Source organism: Sarcophilus harrisii, chromosome 6, assembly GCF_902635505.1.
Source record: "Sarcophilus harrisii chromosome 6, mSarHar1.11, whole genome shotgun sequence".
NCBI lineage: Eukaryota > Metazoa > Chordata > Mammalia > Dasyuromorphia > Dasyuridae > Sarcophilus > Sarcophilus harrisii.
This window is the reverse complement of record NC_045431.1, coordinates 138,235,473-138,259,363: the sequence shown is the minus strand read 5'-3', so window position 1 is coordinate 138,259,363 and position 23,891 is coordinate 138,235,473. Positions and strand designations below refer to the sequence as shown.

The following is a 23,891-nucleotide window of genomic DNA, read 5'->3' as shown; positions in this document are numbered from 1 at the left end:
TATTTTATTGGCTTTTTAGTTCAATAGTTTTTTTACTTTCAATATTTTTAATTTCTCCTTTTAATTTTAGAATTTCCAATTTAGTATTTGATTGGGGGTTTTTAATTTGGTCTTTTTTTAGTTTTTTTAGTTACAAGCCCAATTCATTAATCTTTTCTTTCTCTGTTTTATTCAAGTAAGCCTCTAAGGATATAAAATTTCCTCTTATTACGGCTTTGACTGCATCCCACAAATTTTGGTATGACGTCTCATCATTGTCATTATCTTGAGTGAAATTATTAATTGTATCTATAATTTGCTGCTTCACCCAGTCATTCTTTAAGATGAGATTGTTTAGTTTCTACAAATACCTTTTATAACTCAGGCTATGATGCAGAATATGGAAAACAGGGTCCCTTTTGGCAAGAGACTTCCAGAGAGACTTGCTGATGCTTTCAGTGTGGTAAAGTAGGGCATCTGAAAGCTCAATGTAGGCATAGAAATAGAGTGAGAAGACAGGGTGAGAGAACAAGACCCAAAACCCCATGTCCAAAATGCAACAGAGATTTCTATTAGGCCTCGGACTGTAAAATGACTCAGGGAAATGAGAGGCGGGGCCCAGCTCGAGGGCCCCAGTGGATATCAGAATGTAGATTAGCCCAGGGAAATGAGAAGTGGGGCCCAGTTCCAAGACCACAAACAAAAAACAGGTGGGGCATAATGATAGCCAAGTTTACTCCCAGAGAGTCTTTAGAAGTTCAGGATTCTGATATGATCAATCAGAAGAGAAGCAATCAGATGGGAGAAAGAGATAACAACTGGGGAGAATATAGCTTTTATAACCCAACAGAAGAACAGTGTCTAGTGTGAGGAGCTCCAATATAATGATCAGGTGATGTGGAGAGATCCAGAAAGTGGTGAATGGAAGGGACTAGATAGGTTAACTGCTTTCAGGAGAGGGTTTGCTTGTATCTCTACAAATGAAGAAGGAATCAGAGGGGTATCAATGAGCTGTGTTTGCCCTGTCCATTGAAGAGAGGCAGAAAAAGAAAAAAAACAAAACAAAAACCTTAAAACAAAAGAGAAGACCTAAGAAACATCTGACACTGAAAGAGCATGGCTGATAATGAGACTGTTACAGAGCTTCAAAATCTGCAGGAATCATTGGATACTCTGGGATGAAAAATTGTTGATAAGACTGTATCAGAACTTCACAACCAGCAAGAATCATTGGATTCCCTGAGACATGATAAGACTAATGCAGAACTTTAAAATCTTCAGGAATCATTAGATTCCCTGACACATGATGAGACTATTGCAGAACTTGAAAACTTTCAGGAATCATTGGATTCCTTGACATATGAAGTAATGAACCATAGATTGGTTTTGTGTAATTCCTCATGTTGATTCATGTTGTTTGTTTGTAATTCCTCCCATGTTGATTGATTTATGTATACCTGTTTCAAGTAAGACCCTTCAGAAACCCACTTATCTGGTTGGATTATCCATTTCCCCTTGGTATTTTCATCTCCCTTCCTGAGATGTCAGAGAGGGTGTGATCACCTCCTTTTATAGTGTTTTCATCCCCTTTTCTGAGAAGTCAGGAAGGGCATGATCACCTCCTTTTTGGGGTTTTTACCTCTCTGAGAAGTCATGGAGTATGTGACCACCTATGTTCTAAAACAAAAGAAAGTAGGAGATGTTATGGGCCAGGACTCTGTACTTGAAACAAGGATTCTTAAAAGGTGTTAAATCAGTGGAATTGATAAGACAATCTAGTTTAGCATGGTGATTATTAGTTCTCTAGTTCAGTACATGTACTTAGTACTTAATATAGTTTTATAAGATTGACACCTATTCTACAAGAGTCACACCTATGATAATGTAATTAGAATAGAGCATATAAGCTGGGACAAACTCAGCCAGACAGATTTATTCCATCAGACACCACTGTACCAGCAGTCCTGTTCTCCTTCATTTCTCCACTGAAACCAAGTCCCATCTGAAAGCCATGAGAAAGCTAGCTTAGCACAAGGTAAAGGAGACAGTAAAGAATTTGGACTTTATCCCTGGCTATACTTGTGGTACTTACTCAACTGAAATGAAGGCTGGTCCAGAGACCTCCAGAAAACCAAGCAGAACATTACATTTAAAGAAGAACAGAATTATAGGATCACAGATTTAGAGTTGAAAGAGACCTCATATCATCTAATCTATAAATCTCATTTTATAGAAGAGGAAAATGAGGTTCTGAAAAGTTAAAGTGGCCTAATTAGGCTTACATGGTGGCAGACACCTCATTCTAAATGGAATCCTATGACATCAAAGGCAACATAATTCAGTGACATGATTAGGAGAAACTAAATTAACATTATATACACATGACTACATCAACTTGAAAAGTTCATGATTTTATTAGCAAACATACTTTATCCTTTCCATGAGTCACTCCAATCAAAACAGTATATTACCTGGTAATCAATTTTCTAGTGATTAGAAAATCTAAACTCAATTACACTGGTTCTAAAAACAGTACATATGGCATTCATTTCTAAGACAGTACATAAAGCCTTTCCAGCTTAGTAGGACCTGTCCAAGTTTTCATGATGATACTACCTACCATACTTGAGATGAATACAATGGAAAATAACAATACAATGCTATTTAAGAGCATTATTAGGGTTTACAATCTTGATGTTGGATCAGGACATCCAAATGGTGCAACTATTTTTGTTTTTTTTAATGATTAAATTCTGAAGCATGATGCCTTCCCAGAGAATATTTCAAGAACAGGATGATGATGGTACTAAAGCTTATCAGACCTACAGAATACTAATAATTTCTGCTAGGCAGAATATAACACAACTATAATGAACCTAGAAAATGTTGCACAGCATTTCCAAAATTCTGAGCAAAAGTCTTTCCCCCCATCCCAAAAGCTAGTAAGTGTCTGATACAGAATTTAAACTCAGATTTTCCTTACCTCAAGTTTAGTGCTCTTTATTCATTATTCCACTGAGGTATTTCAGAAGTCTTGTCAAAATGAAAAAGCAAAAGGCCTACAAATTGACTACATGATTAAAGAAAGCTCTGATCTCTACTGACCAAACATCATAGAAGAAGAATTTAGTCACACAAAAGGAAAATGAAAAGACAAATAAACCTCCAATGATGAAATAAAATGAATTTGACCAAGTCTCCTGTGCTTTCCCTGAGAAGAACGATGTTTTGAATTGGAAAGGTGAAAACCAAACAAATAATTATGCCTGTACTGCAAATGCTTTTTCACAAATTTCCTGTACATGTTAAATATTTTGCATACAGAGTTAAATATGTAAAGGTACTAAACATCATACAGTTCTGAAAATGATATGATTTTGAGCAAGAACTTTGTAGCACATACTAAAATGTAATGCAATAATCAATGGTTTCTGAGATACTGACAACAATTCACTGAAGAAATGTGGTGTTCTTTTCTTTAAAATATAATGGTTCTCTCTGGGCAGGTTTTTTGGGGAGGTTTTCTGGAGGCAGCCTTAGTTTCGATTCAAAGTAATAATCACCGCAAATACAGCCAGCTGATAAAATCCAAATGTTTATTTTCTCCTTCCTTGATTCCAAGAGCTCTTGCAGCTTGTCCTTTGTCTCTGCTTTCTTTAGCCTCCAGCCAGCACAAAGGTGGAAGATGGAATGAATCCGACTCCACCTCCAAGAGTGGGCTTGTGGGCTTCCTCCCAAGTGCTCTGTGGCCCTGGGAGCTTCTTGCTTATATGAGCTCTCCAAAGGTGTGAACACAAGCATTGTTTCTATCAACTTCATTTACTACCTTGTTTCAAGTTCTGGCCCATAACATCTCCTTGTAGGATTAAATCAATCAGACTGAACCATGCTAAATTAGATAATTATTGTCTCTATCAATTCTAAGGACTTAACAGTTTGTAAGGATTGCAACAAAGAAAGAAATTGGTATCAAGGACACATTACAAAACAGCAAAAAGGGCATAAATATAATAGTTGTTTTTCAAATTGAAACAGAATCTAAGAACACTACAACCTACAGAATATTTAATGGATTAACCAAAGTATGAAACAGTGTAAGTTTCAAACTAAATGGATTTTCTTGGAGTCTTCAACAAATATTTAAAGGATTTATATGCTGTTAGAATAAATATCTCCCTTTGCCACCAAACAGATCTATATAATCTTAACTGTAAGGCTTAGATATACTCTTCAACTCACAAGTCAAGATACCCAGAAACAGATTATTTAAGTTTAATACGTGAAATTTAGTAAAGTAGCACTGCACATTGAGTAAAAGAGAGTAGGTAGCATGTGCTAGGAAAGTAAATTCACCATTACCACTACTTTGACCACCATTTTTGCTCAAAGATTGAAGAGATAGCCTGAGACTTTAAATCTATGGTGCTGGAAATAGTTACTTCTTTCAACCCAGTGCCCTCAGATATCAACTTGAGAAGCAGCTTCTGTGGAGTGGCAAATTGGCTCTCACAGCTGCTATAGCCACAGATACTAAAGACTCAAAACATAAAGAACCAGTCACCAAGTCCTTGGCAAGGCCAAATAGTTCAGTGTCATAAAGTGATATGATTACATCAGGGGAGAAGGTGCATCACCATCCACTTTGCTGCTCACCTGACTTTTCCATTTGAACTGCAACTGTTTAATACTATTTGGATCCCCAGTGCTTAGCACAATGCTTTGCATGTATTAGATATATAATACTTTCCTCAATCATCTTGTTCTCCAAAGGAACTTTGTAATAGTTTTATTTAATTTTACAAATATCCATTTGATAATTTGATTTGATATAACATAAAAACTGTAAATTAATCAAATCAGTCTATCCACATCTAATCTAGTGTGCCTCTTGTTCATGTTATCCTGTACTCTTTCCACATGTTTCACCCCTTGGTAAATGAATGCAGCACATGGACAATAAATCTCTTCCCTCACTCTCATCTGATTTCTGGCAACTACTTTTCTATCTTCCATGTTTGTATAGATGTAATATAGCAACAAGTGAATTCAATGGTCTGTCCACCAAAATACATATCATAATTTTTTTCCTACCTGAAGATATGGGTAATCTATTGATTTGTATGATTGCTTAATATACTTAATCTGCCTTATGAGTTGGTAGTATTGTATGGTATAACTGATGTTTGATAAAATATGTATTTTGATTTTAATCTTTCAAGAATTTATTGTAAACAATATTGTCTTTAAAAAAAATCAAAATCAAAACAAACAATAAAAAACACCATCACCGATCTCAAAGATTCTAAAAATTTTAAATGTTAAGTACCTTTGGAGACATCCTTCTCACTCTACTCTTTTTTTTTTCACTTTGTATTGATTACTGTGGACCTTAAGAGCCTTTACCTTTATGAAAACAGAAACAATACCAGTTAGAGCTAAGTTTTTCAATTACATGTTGGTTATATCAAAGTAAAATATATTTCATTTGGGGGAAAAAACATTCAGCACAAGAACAAATAATGCATCTATACTACTACCTTCAATCTATCTTTCTGACAGTTCCAGGAAGCTTAGCATTTCCACAGAACTGAACATTTTAATTATTTACTTTTATTTTTTTCTAGTCATATTCAGATCCTTCCTTTTCCTAAAAGCTACCAACCTCCATTTTTTTCTTAGCATCATGATACTAGATAACATATGACCTTTCCTGAAATAAAGTATACCCATACTCTGCTGCTAATTATAGCTACATTTTACCATTTTTCACAATGCCTAGTCACCTTGTATACTTCTCAGTTTTTTTTTTTTTTTTTTTTGGTATCTTAAGCAAAAGTCATACTGTTGGTGAGTTTTCTGTTGAGTAAAACCAATTTTGACTCTGGGTAAGTCAAATACATGAAATTTGTTTTCAGTGGCCTTTTATTTTTCTTTTATTCAAATCATTGTCTCCCTCCCTCCCTTCTTTCCCTCCCTTCTTCCCCTCCCTCCCTCCCTTCTCCTCCCTTCCTCCCTCGCTTCCCTCCTTTCCTTCCTTCTTCCTTTCCCTCCTCCCTTCCTTCTTCCCTTCCCTCCTCCCTTTCTTTTCTCTTTTCCTCCCTTCCTCTCTTCCTTCCCTCCCTTCCTCCCCTGCTTCCCTCCCTCCCGTCCCTACTTTTCTCCCTCCCCTCCTTCCTTCCCTTCACCCCTCCCTTCCCTCCTTCCCTCCCTCTCTCCCTTCTCTCCTCCCTCCCTCCCTCCAACCCTCCCTTCCTCTCTTCCCTCCTTCTTTCCCTCCCTTCCTTCTGTCCCTTCCTTCTCTCTCCCTTCTCTCCTTCACTTCCTCTCTCCCCTCACTCTCCCTTCCCTCTCTTCCTCTCTTGCCTCCCTTCCTCCCTCCCTTTCTTCCTTCCTCTCTGTCCCTCCCTCCCTCCCTCTCTTCCTCTCTTTTTCCCTTCCTTTTCTCCCTCTCTTCTCTCCCTCACTCTCCCCCTTCACACCTTACCTTCCCTCATTCTCTCCCTCCCTCCCTTCCTACCTTCCTTCCTTTTTTTTCCATGTTTTAACTGTCATCCCTCCCTTCTCTCCCTTCCTTTCTTCTGCAGAAAGCAACCCCTTCGAATGGGCAGGGTCAGTTGACCTAAATCTCCACAGGTTTCTAAAACATAAAGAGGAACAGATGAAGCAAAGCAGGACTTGCTACTCCCCAAATATAAAAATTTTAGTTCATATATATATGTATCAGTAGTTGTGGGTAACCATTTACTTGATGTAAAGGACTTAGTTCTTAATTATATTTAATTAAGTGTAAACTGGCTCTGGTCAGCATCAGTGATGATGCATTCTGAGTAGTAACTGCTGTAACTGTGAATGTCAGCTGAAATTGTAAAACATGGTATCTAGCTTTCTACTGCAGTTTTTTTCAAGCAGAAAAATTAACTAAATGTCTGACGCACAAATGATGAAGAAATTGTGTTTATACTAATTTTTTGTTACCTTTTATTTTGAACTACAGTGTTTCCTCATTCCTGAAGAACAACATGAACAATTTTCAACCATAGTTATGATAATTGTAAATGTTTTCAATTATGCACTCTTAAGATTTCTTTTCTCTTTCCCTTCCTAGGTAGGGTCTGAAAAATGTAATCTTACACATTGTTAAAATTGTTGGGTTCTGTGGGCAATTCAGTTTACATGGTAGTAATCAAAGATTCTGGGATTTATGCCTATGAAAGATTGATTGTTTATTGTGTTATAATTAATATTGTATAAATATAAAGGCTTAAAAAAATCTGAGTGACTACTAGATTGTCTTTAGAACTCTAAATTTCCTGGTTAAAAAACAACATAAATTTACTTAACATTATATAACAAAACCTGTAAGTTGCTTAGATCAGTGTAATCACTGTAAACATCTATATGGCCTGGGATTTTGTTTTTATTTTGAAATGGGAGCTTTTTTTTGTTTATACCCATTAAAAACTAAAAAATGTTTCTGTAAAAAAAGATTTTTAGAATCACCATCTCCCCATTTAAAAAAATAGACTACTTGTTTAAATAAATTACATTCCTTTACAAATCAATTTAGATTTAATGATGTACCTTTCCTTTTCTTTTTTTTTTATTATAATTTTTTTTTTTTGACAGAACCATATGCCTGGGTAATTTTTTACAACATTGTCCCTTGCACTCACTTCTGTTCTGACTTTTCCCTATCCTCCCTCCACCCACCCCCCTAGATGACAAGCAGTCTTATACATGTTAAATATGTTACAGTATATCCTAGATACAATATATGTGTGTAGAACTGAACAGTTCTCTTGTTGCACAGGGAGAATTGGATTCAGAAAGTAAAGATAACTTTGGAAGAAAAACAAAAATTCAAACAGTTTACACTCCTTTCCCAGTGTTCCTTCTCTGGGTATAGCTGCTTCTATCCATCATTGATCAATTGGAACTGAGTTAGATCTTCTCTTTGTCGAAGATATTCACTTCCATCAGAATACATCCTCATACAGTATCGTTGTTGAAGTACATAATGAACTCCTGGTTCTGCTCATTTCACTAAGCATCAGTTCATGTAAGTCTCTCCAAGCCTCTCTATATTCATCCTGCTGGTCATTCTTACAGAACAATGATATTCCATAACATTCATATACCACAATTTACCCAACCATTCTCCAATTGATGGGCATCCATTCATTTTCCAATTTCTAGCCACTACAAACAGGGATGCCACAAACATTTTGGCACATGCAGGTCCCTTTCCCTTCTTTAGTATTTCTTTGGGATATAAGCCCAGTAGTAGCACTGCTGGATCGAAGGGTATGTACAGTTTGATAACTTTTTGGGCATAATTCCACATTGCTCTCCAGAATGGTTGGATTCCTTCACAACTCCACCAACAATGTCCCAGTTTTCCTGCATCCCCTACAACATTCATTATTATTTTTTCCTGTCTTCTTAGTCAATCTGACAGGTGTGTAGTGGTATCTCAGAGTTGTCTTAATTTGCATTTCTCTGATCACTATTGATTTGGAACACTTTCATATGAGTGGAAATAGTTTCAATTTCATCATCTGAAAATTGTCTGTTCATATCCTTTGACCATTTACCAATTGGAGAATGGCTTGATTTCTTATAAATTAGAGTCAATTCTCTATATATTTTGGAAATGAGACGTTTGCCAGAACCTTTAACTGTAAAATGTTTTCCCAGTTTGTTGCTTCCCTTCTAATTTTGTTTGCATTAGTTTTGTTTGCCCAAAGGCTTTTAATTTGATGTAATCAAATTTTCCATTTTGTGATCAGTAATGGTGTTGCGTTCTTCTTTGATCACAAATTCCTTCCTCCTCCACAAGTCTGGGAGGTAAACTATCTTATGTTCCTCTAATTTACTTATAATCTCATTCTTTATGCCTAAATCATGGACCCATTTTGATCTTATCTTGGTATATGGTGTTGTGTGGGTCCATGCCTAATTTCTGCCATACTAATTTCCAGTTTTCCCAGGAGTTTTTGTCAAATAATGAATTCTTATTCCAAAAGCTGGGATCTTTGGGTTTGTCAAACACTAGATTGCTATAGTTAATGACTCTTTTGTCTTGTGAACCTAACCTATTTCACTGATCAACTAATCTATTTCTTAGCCAATATCAAATGGTTTTGGTGACTGTTGCTTTATAATATAGTTTTAGCTTAGGTACAGCTAGATTACCTTCATTTGATTTTTTTTTAAATAAATTCCCTTGAAATTCTCAACCTTTTTTTCTTTCATATGAATTTTCTTGTTATTGTTTCTAAGTCATTAAAATAGTTTCTTGGGAGTCTGATTGGTATGGCATTAAATAAATAGATTAGTTTCAGGGGTATTGTCATTTTTATTATATTTGCTTGGCCTATCCAAGAACACTTAATATTTTTTCAGTTATTTAAAACTGACTTTATTTGTGTGGAAAGTGTTTTGGAATTTTGCTCATATAATTCCTGATTTTCCTTTGGTAGATAGATTCCCAAATATTTTATGCTATCAACAGTTATCTTGTGGTATCTCAGAGTTGTCTAGATTTGCATTTCTCTCATCAATAGTGATTTGGAACACTCTTTCGTATGAGTAGTAATAGTTTTAATTTCATCATCTGAAAATTGTCTGTTCATATTCTTTGACCATTTATCAATTGGAGAATGGCTTGATTTCTTATAAATTAGAGTCAATTCTCTATATATTTTGGAAATGAGTCCTTTATCAGAACCTTTGACTGTAAAAATGTTTTCCCAGTTTATTGTTTCCCTTCTAATCTTGCCTGCATTAGTTTTGTTTGTACAAAAACTTTTCAATTTGATATAGTCAAAATTTTCAATTTTGTAGTCAATAGTGATCTCTAGTTCTTCTTTGGTCATAAATTCCTTCCTCTTCCACAGGTCTGAGAAGTAAACTATCCTGTGTTCTTCTAATTTATTAATAATTTCATTCTTTATGCCTAGGTCATGAACCCATTTTGATCTTAGCTTTGTGTACAGTGTTAAGTGTGGATCAATGCCTAGTTTCTGCCATATTAGTTTCCAATTTTCCTAGCAATTTTTGTCAAACAGTAAGTTCTTATCCCAAAAGCTGGGGTCTTTGGGTTTGTCAAAGACTAGGTTGCTATAGTTGTTGACTGTTTTGTCCCTTGAACCTAACCTATTCTACTGATCAACTAATCTATTCCTTAGCCAATACCAAATGGTTTTGGTAACTGCTGCTCTATAACATAATTTTAGATCTGGTAGATCTAAGCCACCTTCATTTGATTTTTTTTTTTCATTAATTCCCTTGAAGTTCTTGACCTTTTGTTTTTCCATATGAACTTTGTTGTTATTTTTTCTAGGTCATCAAAATAGTTTTTGGGAAGTCTGATTGGTATAGCGCTAAATAAATAGATTAGTTTTTCAACAGTTATTTTGAATGGAATTTCTCTTTGTATCTCTTGCTGTTGGATTTTGTTGATAATGTATAAAAATGCTGAGGATTTATGTGGATTATTTTTTTTTGTATCCTGCAACTTTGCTAAAATTATGAATTAGTTCTAATAGGTTTTTTTGGTAGATTCTCTGGGGTTCTCTAACTATACCATCATATCATCTATAAAGAGTGATAGTTTGGTTTCCTCTTTGCCTATTCTGATTCTGTTAATCTCTTTCTCGACTCTTATTGCCGAGGCTAGCGTTTCTAATACAATATTGAATAATAATGGTGATAGTGGGCAACCTTGTTTCAATCCTGATCTTACTGGGAAAGGTTCCAGTTTTTCTCCATTACATATAATGCTCACTGATGATTTTAAATATATGCTCCTGACTATTTTAAGGAAAAGTCCATTTATTCCTATGCTCTCAAGTGTTTTTATTAGGAATGGATGTTGGATTTTATCAAATGCTTTTTCTGCATCTAATGAGATGATCATATGGTTTTTATAATTTGGTTATTGAGATAGTCAATTATGCTAATAGTTTTCCTAATATTGGAACAGTCCTCCATTCCTGGTATAAATCCTACTTGGTCATAGTGTATTATCCTGGGGATGATTTTCTGTAATCTTTTTGCTAATATTTTATTGAAGATTTTAGCATCAATATTCATTAGGGAGATTGGTCTATAACTTTATTTCTCTGTTTTCAACCTACCTGGTTTAGGTATCAGTACCATGTCTGTGTCATAAAAGCAATTTGGCAGGACTCCTTCAATCCCTATTTTTTTCAAATAGTTTATATAGCATTGGAGTTAATTGATCTTTAAATGTCTGGTAGAATTCACATGCAAATTCATCTGGTCCTGGGGATTTTTTCTTAGGTAGTTGGTTGATAGCTTGTTCTATTTCTTTTTCTAAAATGAGACTGTTTAGACTATTTACTTCTTCCTCTGTTAATCTGGGCAAGCTATGTTTTTTAAGGTATTCTTCTATTTCATTTAAGTTGTTGAATTTATTGCCATAAAGTTGGGCAAAGTAACTCCTAATTATTGCTCTAATTTCCTCTTCATTAGTGGTGAGTTCTCCCTTTTCATTTTTTAAGACTAGCAATTTGATTTTCTTCTTTCCTTTTTTAAATAAGATTTACTAAGGGTTTGCCTATTTTATTGGTTTTTACATAGAACCAACTCTTAGTTGTATTAATTAATTCAATAGTTTTTTTTAAACTTTCAATTTTATTGATCTCTCCTTTTATTTTTAGAATTTCAAGTTTAGATTTTGACTGGGGGTTTTTAATTTGTTCCTTTTCCAGCATTTTTAGTTGCAAGCCCAATTCATTGACTAACTCTTTCTCTTTTTTATGCAAGTAGACCTTGAGAGATATTAAATTTCCCCTTATTACTGTTTTGGCTGCATCCCACATATTTTGGTATGACATCTCATTATTGTCATTTTCTTGGGTGAAGTTATTAATTATGTCTATGATTTGCTGTTTAACCCAGTTATTCTTTAATATGAGATTATTTAGTTTCCAATTATTTTTTTGGTCATTTTTCCTCTGGCTTTTTATTGAATGTAATGTTCATTGCATCGTGGTATGAAAAGGATGCATTTACTATTTCTGCCTTACTGCATTTGAGTTTGAGGTTTTTATGTCCTAATATATGGTCAATTTTTGCATAGGTTCCATGAACTGCTGAGAAGAAAATGTACTCCTTTCTGTCTCCATTTAGTTTTCTCCAAAGATCTATCATACTTAACTTTTCTAGTATTCTATTTATCTCTGACTTCTTTCTTATTTTGTGGTTTGATTTACCTAATTCTGAGAGTGCAAGGTTGAGATCTCCCACTATTATAGTTTTGCTGTCTATTTTTTCTTGCAGCTTTCTTAATTTCTCTTTTAAGAATTTAAATGGTATACCACTTAGTGCATAAATCTTTAATATTGATATTGCTTCATTATCTATGCTACACTTTAGCAAGATATAGTGCCCTTCCTTATCTCTTTTAATTAGATCAATGTTTGCTTTTGCTTGATCGGAGATCAGGATGACTACCCCTGCTTTTTTGACTTCACCTGAAACATAGTAGATTCTGCTCCAACCTTTTACCTTTACTCTGTATGTAGCGCCCTGTTTCAGGTGTGTTTCCTATAAACAACATATTGTAGGATTCTATTTTTTAATCCAGTCTGCTAGCCGCTTCCTCTTTATGGGGGAGTTTACTCCATTCACATTTATGATTAAGATTACCAATTCTGTATTACTTGCCATTTTGTTAACTCCTGTTTATGCTTTTCTCCTTTCCTTCCTCCTTATCTGTCTCCCCAATATTAAATTTGTGGGTACCACTTGCTTCTCACAACCCTCCCTTTTTAGTATCCCTCCTCCCACCTAAGATTTTCTCCCCCTATCTTACCCCCTTTCCTCACAATTTCTGTATTCCCTTCCACTTAGCTTACTCATTCCCTTTTCCCTTTTCCCCTTCCACTTTTCAATGAGGTGGGAGAAGTTTCACCATAAATCAAATATGTCTAATATTTTTCTCTTTAAGCCAATTCTGATGGTATTAAGATACACAATATGTTCATCCCCCTCCATTTTTTCTCTCAGATATAATAGGTTTCCTTTGCCTCTTTGTGAGATGTAGTACCCCCGCTTTACCTTTTTTCTTTTCACCTCTAGTTTCTAGAACAAAGTATAAATGTGTTCTTTATCTTTATAGCAGAAATATAGTTCCAAAGATTTCTTTTTACCTTTTTAGTTTTCTCTTGAGTCCTATATTTGTAGATCAAACTTTTTGTTTAGTTCTGGTTTTTTCATCAAAATAGATGAAATTCACTTATTTCATTGAATGTACATCTTCTTCCCTGGAAAAAGATGCTCGTTTTGGCTGGGTAAGTTATTTTTGGCTGCATACCAAGTTGCTTAGCCTTTCAAAATATCATATTCCAGGCCTTTCAATCTTTAATTTGGACACTGCTAGATCCTGAGTAATCCTTATTGTGGCTCCTCTATATTTGAATTGATTTTTTTCCAGCAGCTTGCAGTATTTTTTCCTTCATCTGATCGTTCTGGAATTTGGCCACTATATTTCTTGGTGTTTTGATTTTAGGGTCCTTTTCAGTAGGTGATTGATTAATTTTTTCAATGTTTATTTTACCCTCTGCTTCTATGACTTCTAGGCAGTTCTCTTTCATAATTTCCTGGAAAATATTGCCCAGGCTCTTTTTTTCAATCATATTTTTCAGGGAGTCCAATAATTCTCAGGTTGTCTTTCTTAGATCTATTTTCCAGGTCTGTTGTTTTTCCAAGAATATATTTGACATTTTTTCCATTGTTTCGTTTTTTTGGTATTGCTTGACTGATTCTTGGTGTCTCCTCAAATCATTCAATTCCATTTGTTCAATGAAGTATTTTCTTCACTCACTTTTTAAATATCTTTTTGTAATTGTCCAAATGACTTTTTAAGTGGGTTCACTTTTTTATATCTTTTTGTAATTGTCCAAATGAGTTTTTAAGTGAGTTGTTTTGTTCTATGGAATTTTTTTCCATTTCACTAATTTTATTTTTTAGAGAGCTATTTTCTTTTTCCAACTCACTAATTCTGTTTTTCAAGGATTTGATTTCTTTATCCACTATCTCTTTAAATGAGTGGGATGACTTATCCAGACTCTCTTGCCAAGCTTCCCTTTCCTTTTCACATTTTCCTTCTAGCTCTCTTGTGAGAGCTCTCCTCATAAGAATGTGATCTCAACCTATGCCCTAGTTACAACTAGAAGCTTTGCAATAACAAGCTGTGCTTTCGCCAAAGTCAGAGGTGTTAGTTTATCTTAGGCAAACATTCCTTTTCACCAGATCAACATTAAGTTCCTAAAGAATGTGTCATTGGCTAGTATTATTAACTCCTTTGTTCTTTGTTTCTCAGGTAGATTTCCAAATTTAGATTGTATGCTCCAGTCAATGGAAGAAAAGGCCAGGAAGGGGAGGAGGTTTCCATTATATAATTCTGTGTTTTGCAGCTTGTACTTTGCACTCTCTTTGCTAACACTATGACTGTAGAGAGTTGTCCTTTCTCATTAGGTTATAATAAATTCCTTTTATCTCCTACCTTGAGAGTCTCTGAATTCAATTTGGGGAAGGACTACTGTCCCACTCATTTAGTTTTAGTTCCACTAACTCATGGATTCTTTGAAAGTCCTCTCAGGATTTGCCAGATGTGGGAAGTTGTTTCATTCCATTTTGGTATCATCCTAGAGTTGGCACCTGCCTCCAGAAGGAAGGAAAAAATAATCTTTCTGCCTGAAATAAGCTAACTGATGTCAAGATCTTAAGAGTAGTGGCTTTCATCTATTCACCTCACTTACTAACTCTTATCCTTTGGGAACTTAAACTATTTCCCCAGTCTATTGCTCATTTATTTTGCCTCATCTGTGTTCTCCTGGTTCTTGAATATCTGCCCAAAAGTTTATTATTTTGCTTTGCTTCTCTTTTAGCATCTGTGTCTCTTGGCTCCTGATTACTTAGCTTTAATTTAGTATTTACTCTGGCTTATGATATGTTTATCCACAAAGCCAAATGTAGGCTGGTGTTCCTTAAACTGGGTCCCCTCACTTTGTATCTGTGACCCACTATTATCTTTTGGATTCAGAACCTATAGCAAGTGTTTGTCTTACAGAATAAATCAATTCTATATTCTGTCTGGCGATTCAAAGGAATTACATGAGAAAGGTGTTGGGGCATTTTAGTGGGACCTTTGGGACATTGTAGACTGTACAACTTGGCTACAGACTAGATAACAAACTCCCTTAATAAAAAGATATTTATTAATCATAGAAATGTCTTTTTAATGGAAGAATCTTTTGTGCTACTATAAATGGTGGTTTTATCTCCCATATAGGAGCCTGTCAACATGCCCTCCTTACCCTACACCTCTTTCAGGCTACAGTTCCTCTCCTCAATGGCTATTCATGATAAACCAACTTCTTACAAAGAATTTATATAGAGTTATACATCCTAGACAATTTTATTTCAGCTGCTTTAAAAAAATGGCAAAAACATTTAGGATTCCTTTAGAAGCGGTTGGTAGGTGAGCTTGAAGTCAGGAAAAACTGAGTTCAAATTGGTCTTCAGACATTTGCTAGCTGTCTGACTTTGAGATCTGCATGATGTGTTTGTTTCAATTTTATAAACTATAAAATGGAACAAATAACAGAATTTACATTGCAGAATTGTTGTGAGGATCAAATGAAATAATATTTGTAAAATGCACTTAGCATAGTACCTGGCAGATGGTAGGTTGTAAATGCTTATTTCCTTCCCTTCTTATCTCTTTAAGTAGTAGATTTCTCCAGGCTAAATGCAGGAAAACAGGATAGTGAAAGTGCTATAAAGCATGCTATATACAAGAAATGGTAATGGGATGGACCATGTTTAAGCTGGAAAAGAAGATAGCAAAAAGAAATGTGATAATTGTATTTAAATATTTCAAGGTCTGCCATGACAAGTTGTCTGCATTGTCCCAGAAAACAAAACCTAAGAGTCAGGTTGTGGCCCAATATCAGAAAGAATGAACAGAGTTCTACAGAAAATAATATAAGCTGCCCTGGGAGATCATTAATATCCTTCTGTGGAGGTGTCTAAGTGGAGTTCGGAAACCCATATGGTAGAGATTCTATGAGAGAGCTCCCTTTCAGAAAAATTCTGTGTTTGTAAAAAATTAGAAATTGAAAAAAAATTACTAGAAGAACATGTGAAAAAAGAGTTGTTTTTCTTCAATAAAGGATACTCAACAATGCACATCTGTGTTTGATATAATCTGATCTTGGATTCTCCCCCCAAACTCAGTACATTTTGGCAGAGGTGTAGAATTTTTTTTCTAACAGAAACTTTCTGTTAGTCTGACTTCATAGTCTGACTCAAAATGCATTTCATTATCAATACCTCTTAAACATTTTTTCTTTTTAATTTTTGAAATCTTGATTATCTTTCTCCTTTGCATCTCCCACCCACCCACTGAGAAAAAGAACAATATGATATCAATTATGCATGTGAAATCATGCAAAATATATTCTCATATCATATGTTAAATTATCATATCCAAACATATTTCCATATCACAAAACAAAATAAAAAAATAAAGCAAGTGAGAAAATTATACTTCATTTTGCACTCAGAATTCATTAGTTCTCTCTCTAGAGGAAAACATTTTTGGAAATATCTTAGATAAACATATTGATTAAAGCAGCCATATCTTTCACAGCTGATCATAATTACAACATTATTTTTACTATGTGCAATTGTTTTGTAATTCTCACTTTACTTTTTATCATTTCACATATGTTTTGATGAAACCATCCCTTTCATCATTGCTTACAGCACAGTAGTATTACATAACAATCATGTCACAACTTATTCATCCATTCTTCAATTGATGGGCATCCCCTTAATTCCCAGTTCTTTACCACTACAAAAATAGCTGCTATAAATACTTTTGTACAAGTAAGTATTTTATCTTTTTATTTGATCTCTTTGGGATATAGACCTAGTAGTGGTATTGCTGGATCAAAAGGTATGCACAGTTTTATAGTTCTCTGAGTATAGTTCCAAATTGTTCTCTCGAATGACTGGACCAGTTCACTACTATTAAAATGCCTATTTTCCATCATCCACCCTAGAATTTTATTTGTTGTTTCTGATAGGTGTGAGGTGGTACCTCAGAGATGTTTTAATTTGCCTTTCTCTACTCAATTCTGATTTAGACCATTTTCATACAATTTGATTTAATTTCTTTTGAAAACTGCTTTTTTGTATCCTTTAATCATTTGCCAATTGGAGAATGGCTCTTATTTTTATCAATGTGACTCAGTTCTCCATATATTTGAGAAATGAGGTCTTTATTAGAAAAACTTGGTATAAAATTTTTTGATATTACTTCACTGTTTATGGTACAACTTAGCAAAATGGAGTTTGTCTGATTATTTTAATTAGATCTATTTTTGTTTTTATTTTGTCTGGGATCACGATTACTACCTTTTCCTTTTTACTTCAGTTGAAGCATAATAGATTCCACTCCAGGTCTTTATTTTATTCTGTATGTGTCTTTCTGTTTCAAGTATGTCTCCTTTTTACAACATATTATTGGATTCTGATTTCTAATCCATTCTCTTGTTATATTCCATTTTATGGATTAGCTTATCCCATTCCCATTTAGTTATTACTACATCGGACCAAAATTGTGAGGCTAAAATTAACATAGGTGGCAAAGAATGAATGCATATTTTGTTGCATCTCAGCTTTAGAGGCTGCATTAAATGCACAATAACTTGTGAACAAAAAGTAATGCACCAACTTCCTCTCCACTTTGGTATTTGCTTGTAACCTTTTCAAGTTAATTAGTATACCAAGAGCGCAAAAGTTGATATTTATATCATTTTTGTCTTCAGTGAAGGTGTCTGACAACACTGCAGAAAATACTCTGGTGAAGAGCATGGGATCAAACACACAATCCTGCTTCACTCCATTGGTGACTGGGAAATCATGCTTCATCCATTACTTGTGAAAGCATGAAACTGGCATATAATGTTCATGAACTTCTCCAGACAACCCAATTTCATTATAAGCTTCCATAGATTCTCACAAGTGACAAAAGTCTTGGTCAGATTGATAAATAAATATGGACCTTTGCTCCCAGACTTTTTCCTACAATGGTAAGACACCAAACATCATGTCTTCCATTCTGCAGCCCTTTCTAAAGTTACAATGATTCTTGGGAAGATCACTATCTTTCAGATGATTAATCAATAAGGACACAGAAATCCTCTACCAGTCAGTACTATACCATCCATATATGGAACAAGTGGTCACAGTAAATGGAGAAATTGTCAATGATGTGGCTAAAGTTCACTTACCTTGACAATGCACTTTCCAGGACTATCCACATGGATGATGAGATTGATCATATGAATTGCTAGAACTAGCTTAGGATTTTGGGGGCTCCAAAAGAAAGTGTAGGATAGAAGAGGTATCAGACTGCCTATGAAACTAGAGAGCTACCTACTAAACTGAAGATCTATAGGATCTTCATGCTTACTATACTGTTTATACCTCAATTAGCATCATGCTAGAAAACTGAACTGCTTCCACTTGAATTGTCTCGGGAAGATTCTAAAGATTACCTGGCAAGATAAGTTACCAGACAGTGAGATTCTCTTCAAAGCTGAAGCACCAAGCATTTAAATTCTACTGCTGTATTGTCTGAATGCCAAATTCTTGCTATCCAAAAGACTTTTTATGGAGAACTTACACAAGGTGAGTATTCATATGGTGGTGAGAAAAAGTAGTAGTATAAGGACACTCTCAAAGTATCTCTAAAAAACTTTAGTTTTAATTATGAGACATGGGAAATGTTGGCATAGGAGTGTCCTGTATGGTGTGCTTGCTTCAAAGAAGGGCTTGTAGTCCATAGGCAAAGTAGAATCATTGAAGCAAAAAAGAAACATGAGTTGTGCAAATCCAGAGCCACTTCCACATTAAAAGCTCTAACAGTGCACTTGTGCCTGATCTGTGGTAGTATCTTCTAAATTGGACTGATGGACCACAGCTGAATACACAAAACCCTGATGGCAACATTGTGGAGTTGTGTGTTCTTTGAAAATTAAAGACAAACAACAACCAAATATTTCCCTCCATCCAGGTTTCTTCTTTTTAATGTTCTCTCTTTTTATGATACCTTTTTTCAAAATTCTGTTTTGTTTCTAACCTCCCTAAATTCACCCTCCTTTGTTTTTTTTAACCCCCAACTCATATCTCTTATCCTCTTGTGCTCTTCTTTCTCTATTGAGTTAGATAGATATATCTGTCTTTGGACCAATTCCATTGAGAAGTTCAAGCACTACTTACCACTCCCTCATTTCCCTCTCCATTGTAAAAGCTCTTCCTTGCTAATGTACCTATTATGTGAGAAACATTTCCCTGTTCTATCTCTTCTCTATTCTCCTATTGCATTCCTTTATTTTTACCCCTACATTTTTGAGACATCCAACATAATCAATCAACTTACATTCATACCTTCTGTTTGTGGAGACTCTGTCTAACAGTCCTAATAATAATAAAGTTCCTTGGAATTACATGTATTTTTTTTCACATAGGATGTAAACAGTTTAACTTTGAGTCCCTTATGATTATTTTTTCATCTTTACTTTTTTAAGATTATTTTGAGTCTTCAAGTTAAATGTTAAATTTTATTTTCAGCTCTGGTGTTTTCATCAGCAATTCTTGGAAGTCTCTATTTCAATAAAAATCAATTTCCTCTCTGAATGATAATACCCAGTTTTGTTGGGTAAGTTATTCTTGGTTGTTATCCTAGGTCTTTTACCTGTTGCAGTATCCTAAGCCTTCTATTCCTTTAATGTAGAAGCTATTAAATCTAAGTGTGGTGGTGGCTCCACAATATATGAATTGTTTCTTTCTGACTGATTATAATATTATCTCATAGACCTAAGAACTTTGGAATTTGACTAGATTATTCTTAGGAGTTTTCTTTTGAAGATCTCATTCAGGAGGTGATCAGTGGATTTTTATTTCCCCACATCTACTTTGAACTCTGTATTTAAGATATTAGGGTAATTTCCCCAAATTTCTTAAATTATGATGCCTACATTCCCCTTAAAAATATAGCTTTTAAAAAGTCCAAATATTCTTGAATTATTTTTCCTTCATTTTTTTTCCAGGTCAGTTTTTTGCTTCCCCCCAACATTTTCTTCTATTCCCCCATTTTTGACTTTGTTTTATTGTGTTCTGATTTCTCTTTAGAGTTAATAGCTTCCATTTTACTAATTCCAATCTTTAAGGAATTACTATTTTCATTTAACTATTTTTTAACTTTTTTTCCCCATTTGGCCAATTCTGCTTTTAAATGAGTTCTTTTCTTGAGTGAATTTTTGTATATATTTTACAAATCTGTAAATCTTCTTTTCATAATTTTCTTACATCACATATTTCTTTTCCTTGTTTTTCAGTTACCACTCTTATCTCTTCCTTTAACTCTTCCAGGAATTATCATTGATCTTGTGTTCAATTATCATTTTTTATTTGAGGCTTTGGTTATAGCTGTTTTTACATTGTCTCAGTTTATGTCTTGGTCTTCCCTATTAGCACTGTAGTAGCCTTTTATGATCACATTTTCTTTCCTTCCTCCCTTCCTTTCTTTCTTCCTTCCTCCGTTCCTCCCTTCCCCCTTTCCTCCCTTCCTTCCTTTCTCTCTTCCTCTCTCCCTTTCTTCCTTCCTTCCTCTCTTCCTCCTTTCCTTCCTTCCTTCCTCCCTCCCTTCCTTCCTCCCTTCCTTCCTTTCTCCCTTCCTCACTTCCCCCTTTCCTTCCTCCTTCCCTCCCTCCCTCCTTTCCTTCCTTTTTTCCCCCCAACCTATTTCTTTAAATTGAACTTTGTTAAAATTGGCCTCTCTTCATCTGATGTTGGGGAGGCATTGTGTCAAGTTTTAAGCTTTTCCACATTTTTGTTTTCAGAACTCATTCTGTATGTCTGTAAGTGTTTGTTGCTCCTAAGATGGAGAACTACATTCACTGCTATCCTGGATGTAGTCTTGGCCACCAATAGGTCCTAAGCCAAGACCCATTTGGTCATGTTTAAGTACTGATGGACTCAGATTGAAAATAGTACTCATTTCTGTTTTGACCAGAAACCCTGAGGGTCTCATTCAGATTTTTTTTTTTGTAACTAGGTGAAAAAGGAGATTCTTTGCCTTATTTGCTACCTAGACTATAATCACTGAATCGGTTCACCCTCAGTAAAACTGAAACCTGTTAAAGATCTTAGTTTAAAAAGGCATGGTATCCCCCTGCATCTAGAGCTATCTCTAGTTGTCCTCATCTATATCTTGCCCCTGGACCCAGTGGAGAGGAAAGTGAGGCAGATGACCTTGCACAGCCCCCTTCCCCAACTTAAATACAATTCACTTGCATGACATTCCATCACTTCCCTGATGTCATGGTCTTGTTCGAAAACAAAGGACAAACAACAAATTCTGTGGTCTGATCTTTACTTAGGAAAATGTCCCTGCTTCCTTGCAGCCACAGCTACTAATACTCTTTTTAGTCCTGGAATTGAAACTAGGTCCCTTGCTACTCTTTATAGTGTTAGTGCTCTTCTCCACCCTGGAACTGTTACCAGGGCATCTGCTCCACTGTGAGCAATCACCATGCACTCTTCTCTGATCTGGAAGTGTGACTCAGAACTGCTTATAGGAAATAGTATTGCCAATCTGCCTCAGTTGCATCCAATACAAAAGTGCCCATAATCTCTTTCTGACCAATCGTCTGGATCCCTCACCATCTTTGGGCTTAGAGTTCCTGATGCTGCAGCAGTTGCTTCTGCTGTTGAGGCTGTCTCCAAAACCTAAAATGTTCCTACTGTGCTCTGGGCCTTTTTTTATTCTGGTGCATCTCCTCTCTTAAATCTTCTTAGCTTGTATACATGTTTCCCTCTGACTTTTCTTGTCTCTGCAACTCCAAAATTTGTTTTTAGACTTTAGTTTAATGTTGTTTGGAGGAGAATGCTAGAAATTTCAGCTGAATTCCAATTTGTACCCAGCTATCTTCATTCCTTTGGAAAATGTTTTTTCTTGCACTCTTTTTCTTGGAAATGTTAGAAGAAAATTAATAAAAACTAGTAATCATTTTATTACTCAAGTTCAAAAACATTCCTTGTCAACTTGTACTTATTACAATTATTACCAGACTACCAAGAAATAAAAAAAAAAATTGGATGTTCCAGTTCCAGTTCAATTAACTTTGATTCTCAAATAAGGAATATTCTCCCCATTCTTTGTACAGTCTCAGATCATTCCCAAGAGTCCTTCCTCTCCCTCTTTGCTTATTTGCTTATTTAATTCTTTCCCTTGTTTAAGGTTCAACTTTCACACAGTTTTTACCTGATCCTGTCAGTTTATATTGATCTCTCACTTTGACTTTAAGAATTCCTTTGTCTTCCAGTTGTTATGCATTTATTGTAAGTTATTAAGTATTCAATAGAATGTAAGTTCATTGAAGTCAGGGATACTTATTCATTTTTGTCTTTGTATCCCTACTACCAAGCCTAGTACCTTGCACATAGTAGGTACTTAATGAATCTGTTGAATTAAATATTCATTTTCTTTCAGAATGCTGCACAATCTGTGTATCTCTCAGTTCCTGGCATAATGATTTGTACATAGTAGGCAGCTAATATATTTTTAAATAGCTGACTAAATGAAAAACTGTTTAACATGAAAAAATTACTACTTAAGTCATATTTTTAAAAATATACAAAAATGTCTCATTGTAAACATTCATAACCCCAAGTGAGTATGTTTTGGCAAGATGAACTAGTCTCATAATCACAAAGCAACAATAAAAAATGTAGAGAACAAAATGTGCTTCATTATTAAGGTGGAGCTGTAGTGTTATTGTGGTTTGAGATCTGATGAAAAACCTTTTCAACCTTATTCTTTGACCCTTTTCTAAGCAAAAGCAATTTCAAATTGCTAAAGGGATTTGTATCTTTAAAAATTCATTGAAAAATGAACTATTAGGAAAAATATAAAAACTTTTTATTTTTTGCCCTCGTGCAGTGAAACCTAAATTAAATCTAAACTAGAACATGGAGATAGAATGTAGAATACACAGAAACAATTAAGGCCTCAAAAAATTCCCCATAAAACAATCCCAACCCAGGACTGAAAAAAAATCTGTGCTTATTTTCACCAAAAAGCCAATACCTTTTGAATTCCTGCTGGAGACTCCAACACATTGTTCTCTGATCCATTACTTCGGTTAATCATTCGCCACATTTGGGAATACATACTATCCCTCTCAAAAGGATTCATTCCTTTCATGCGAACATGCTCATAGACTGCAGAGTCCAAGACAGTACCATAAGGAATATCTGTTTGCTTCGAAAGATCCTGGAGAGACCTTCATTGGGAGAGAAGAAACATGGGATAAATGAGACCATGTTTGCAACACAGTCATAATAGAGGGTTGGAGGCAAATTTATGCAACATAAGTGAAGACAGTTTTCTAGATCCTTGGTTTGTTTGTTTGGTTTAGAAAAAAAAAAGGTGCAAGCTATAAGAAGGACTTTTATATTTGTAATTATAAGAAGAAAGAACAGTATAGGGAATGCTTTTAAACAATAATGATTTTCTTTAGCATAGGTTTTCTAGTTTATACAACAAGCTAAACTAAATTAGATGGCAGCTAGGTAATAGCCTAAATATATGGCCTCTGCTATATATTTTTTCAGACTATAGGCTAAAAGGTGACAGTTTAGAAAAAAATGTAATTTCAATATTGCTATAGAATACTATTTGCAAGCCCCTGTTAGGATGATGAAGTTAATCCAATAGTAGTACTTCATATGTACTTTTTATAGGTGTACAAAAGGTAAAGGAAATGGAAATAAATATTTACATTTTTTTTGCTCTCAGAATT

At 34.8% G+C, this 23,891-nt stretch overlaps 1 protein-coding gene across 2 annotated transcripts in view; it reads right to left on the bottom strand.

The window, feature by feature from the left end:
• The window catches only part of GRID2 (glutamate ionotropic receptor delta type subunit 2), a 1,791,455-nt gene that overhangs the window by 234,904 nt on the left and 1,532,660 nt on the right, over nucleotides 1-23,891 (bottom strand). For both annotated transcript variants that reach the window (XM_031941365.1, XM_031941366.1), the window contains exon 13: nucleotides 23,177-23,372. In XM_031941365.1, coding sequence (XP_031797225.1) covers nucleotides 23,177-23,372 — 196 coding nt within the window. The remainder of the gene's footprint in view (nucleotides 1-23,176; nucleotides 23,373-23,891) is intronic.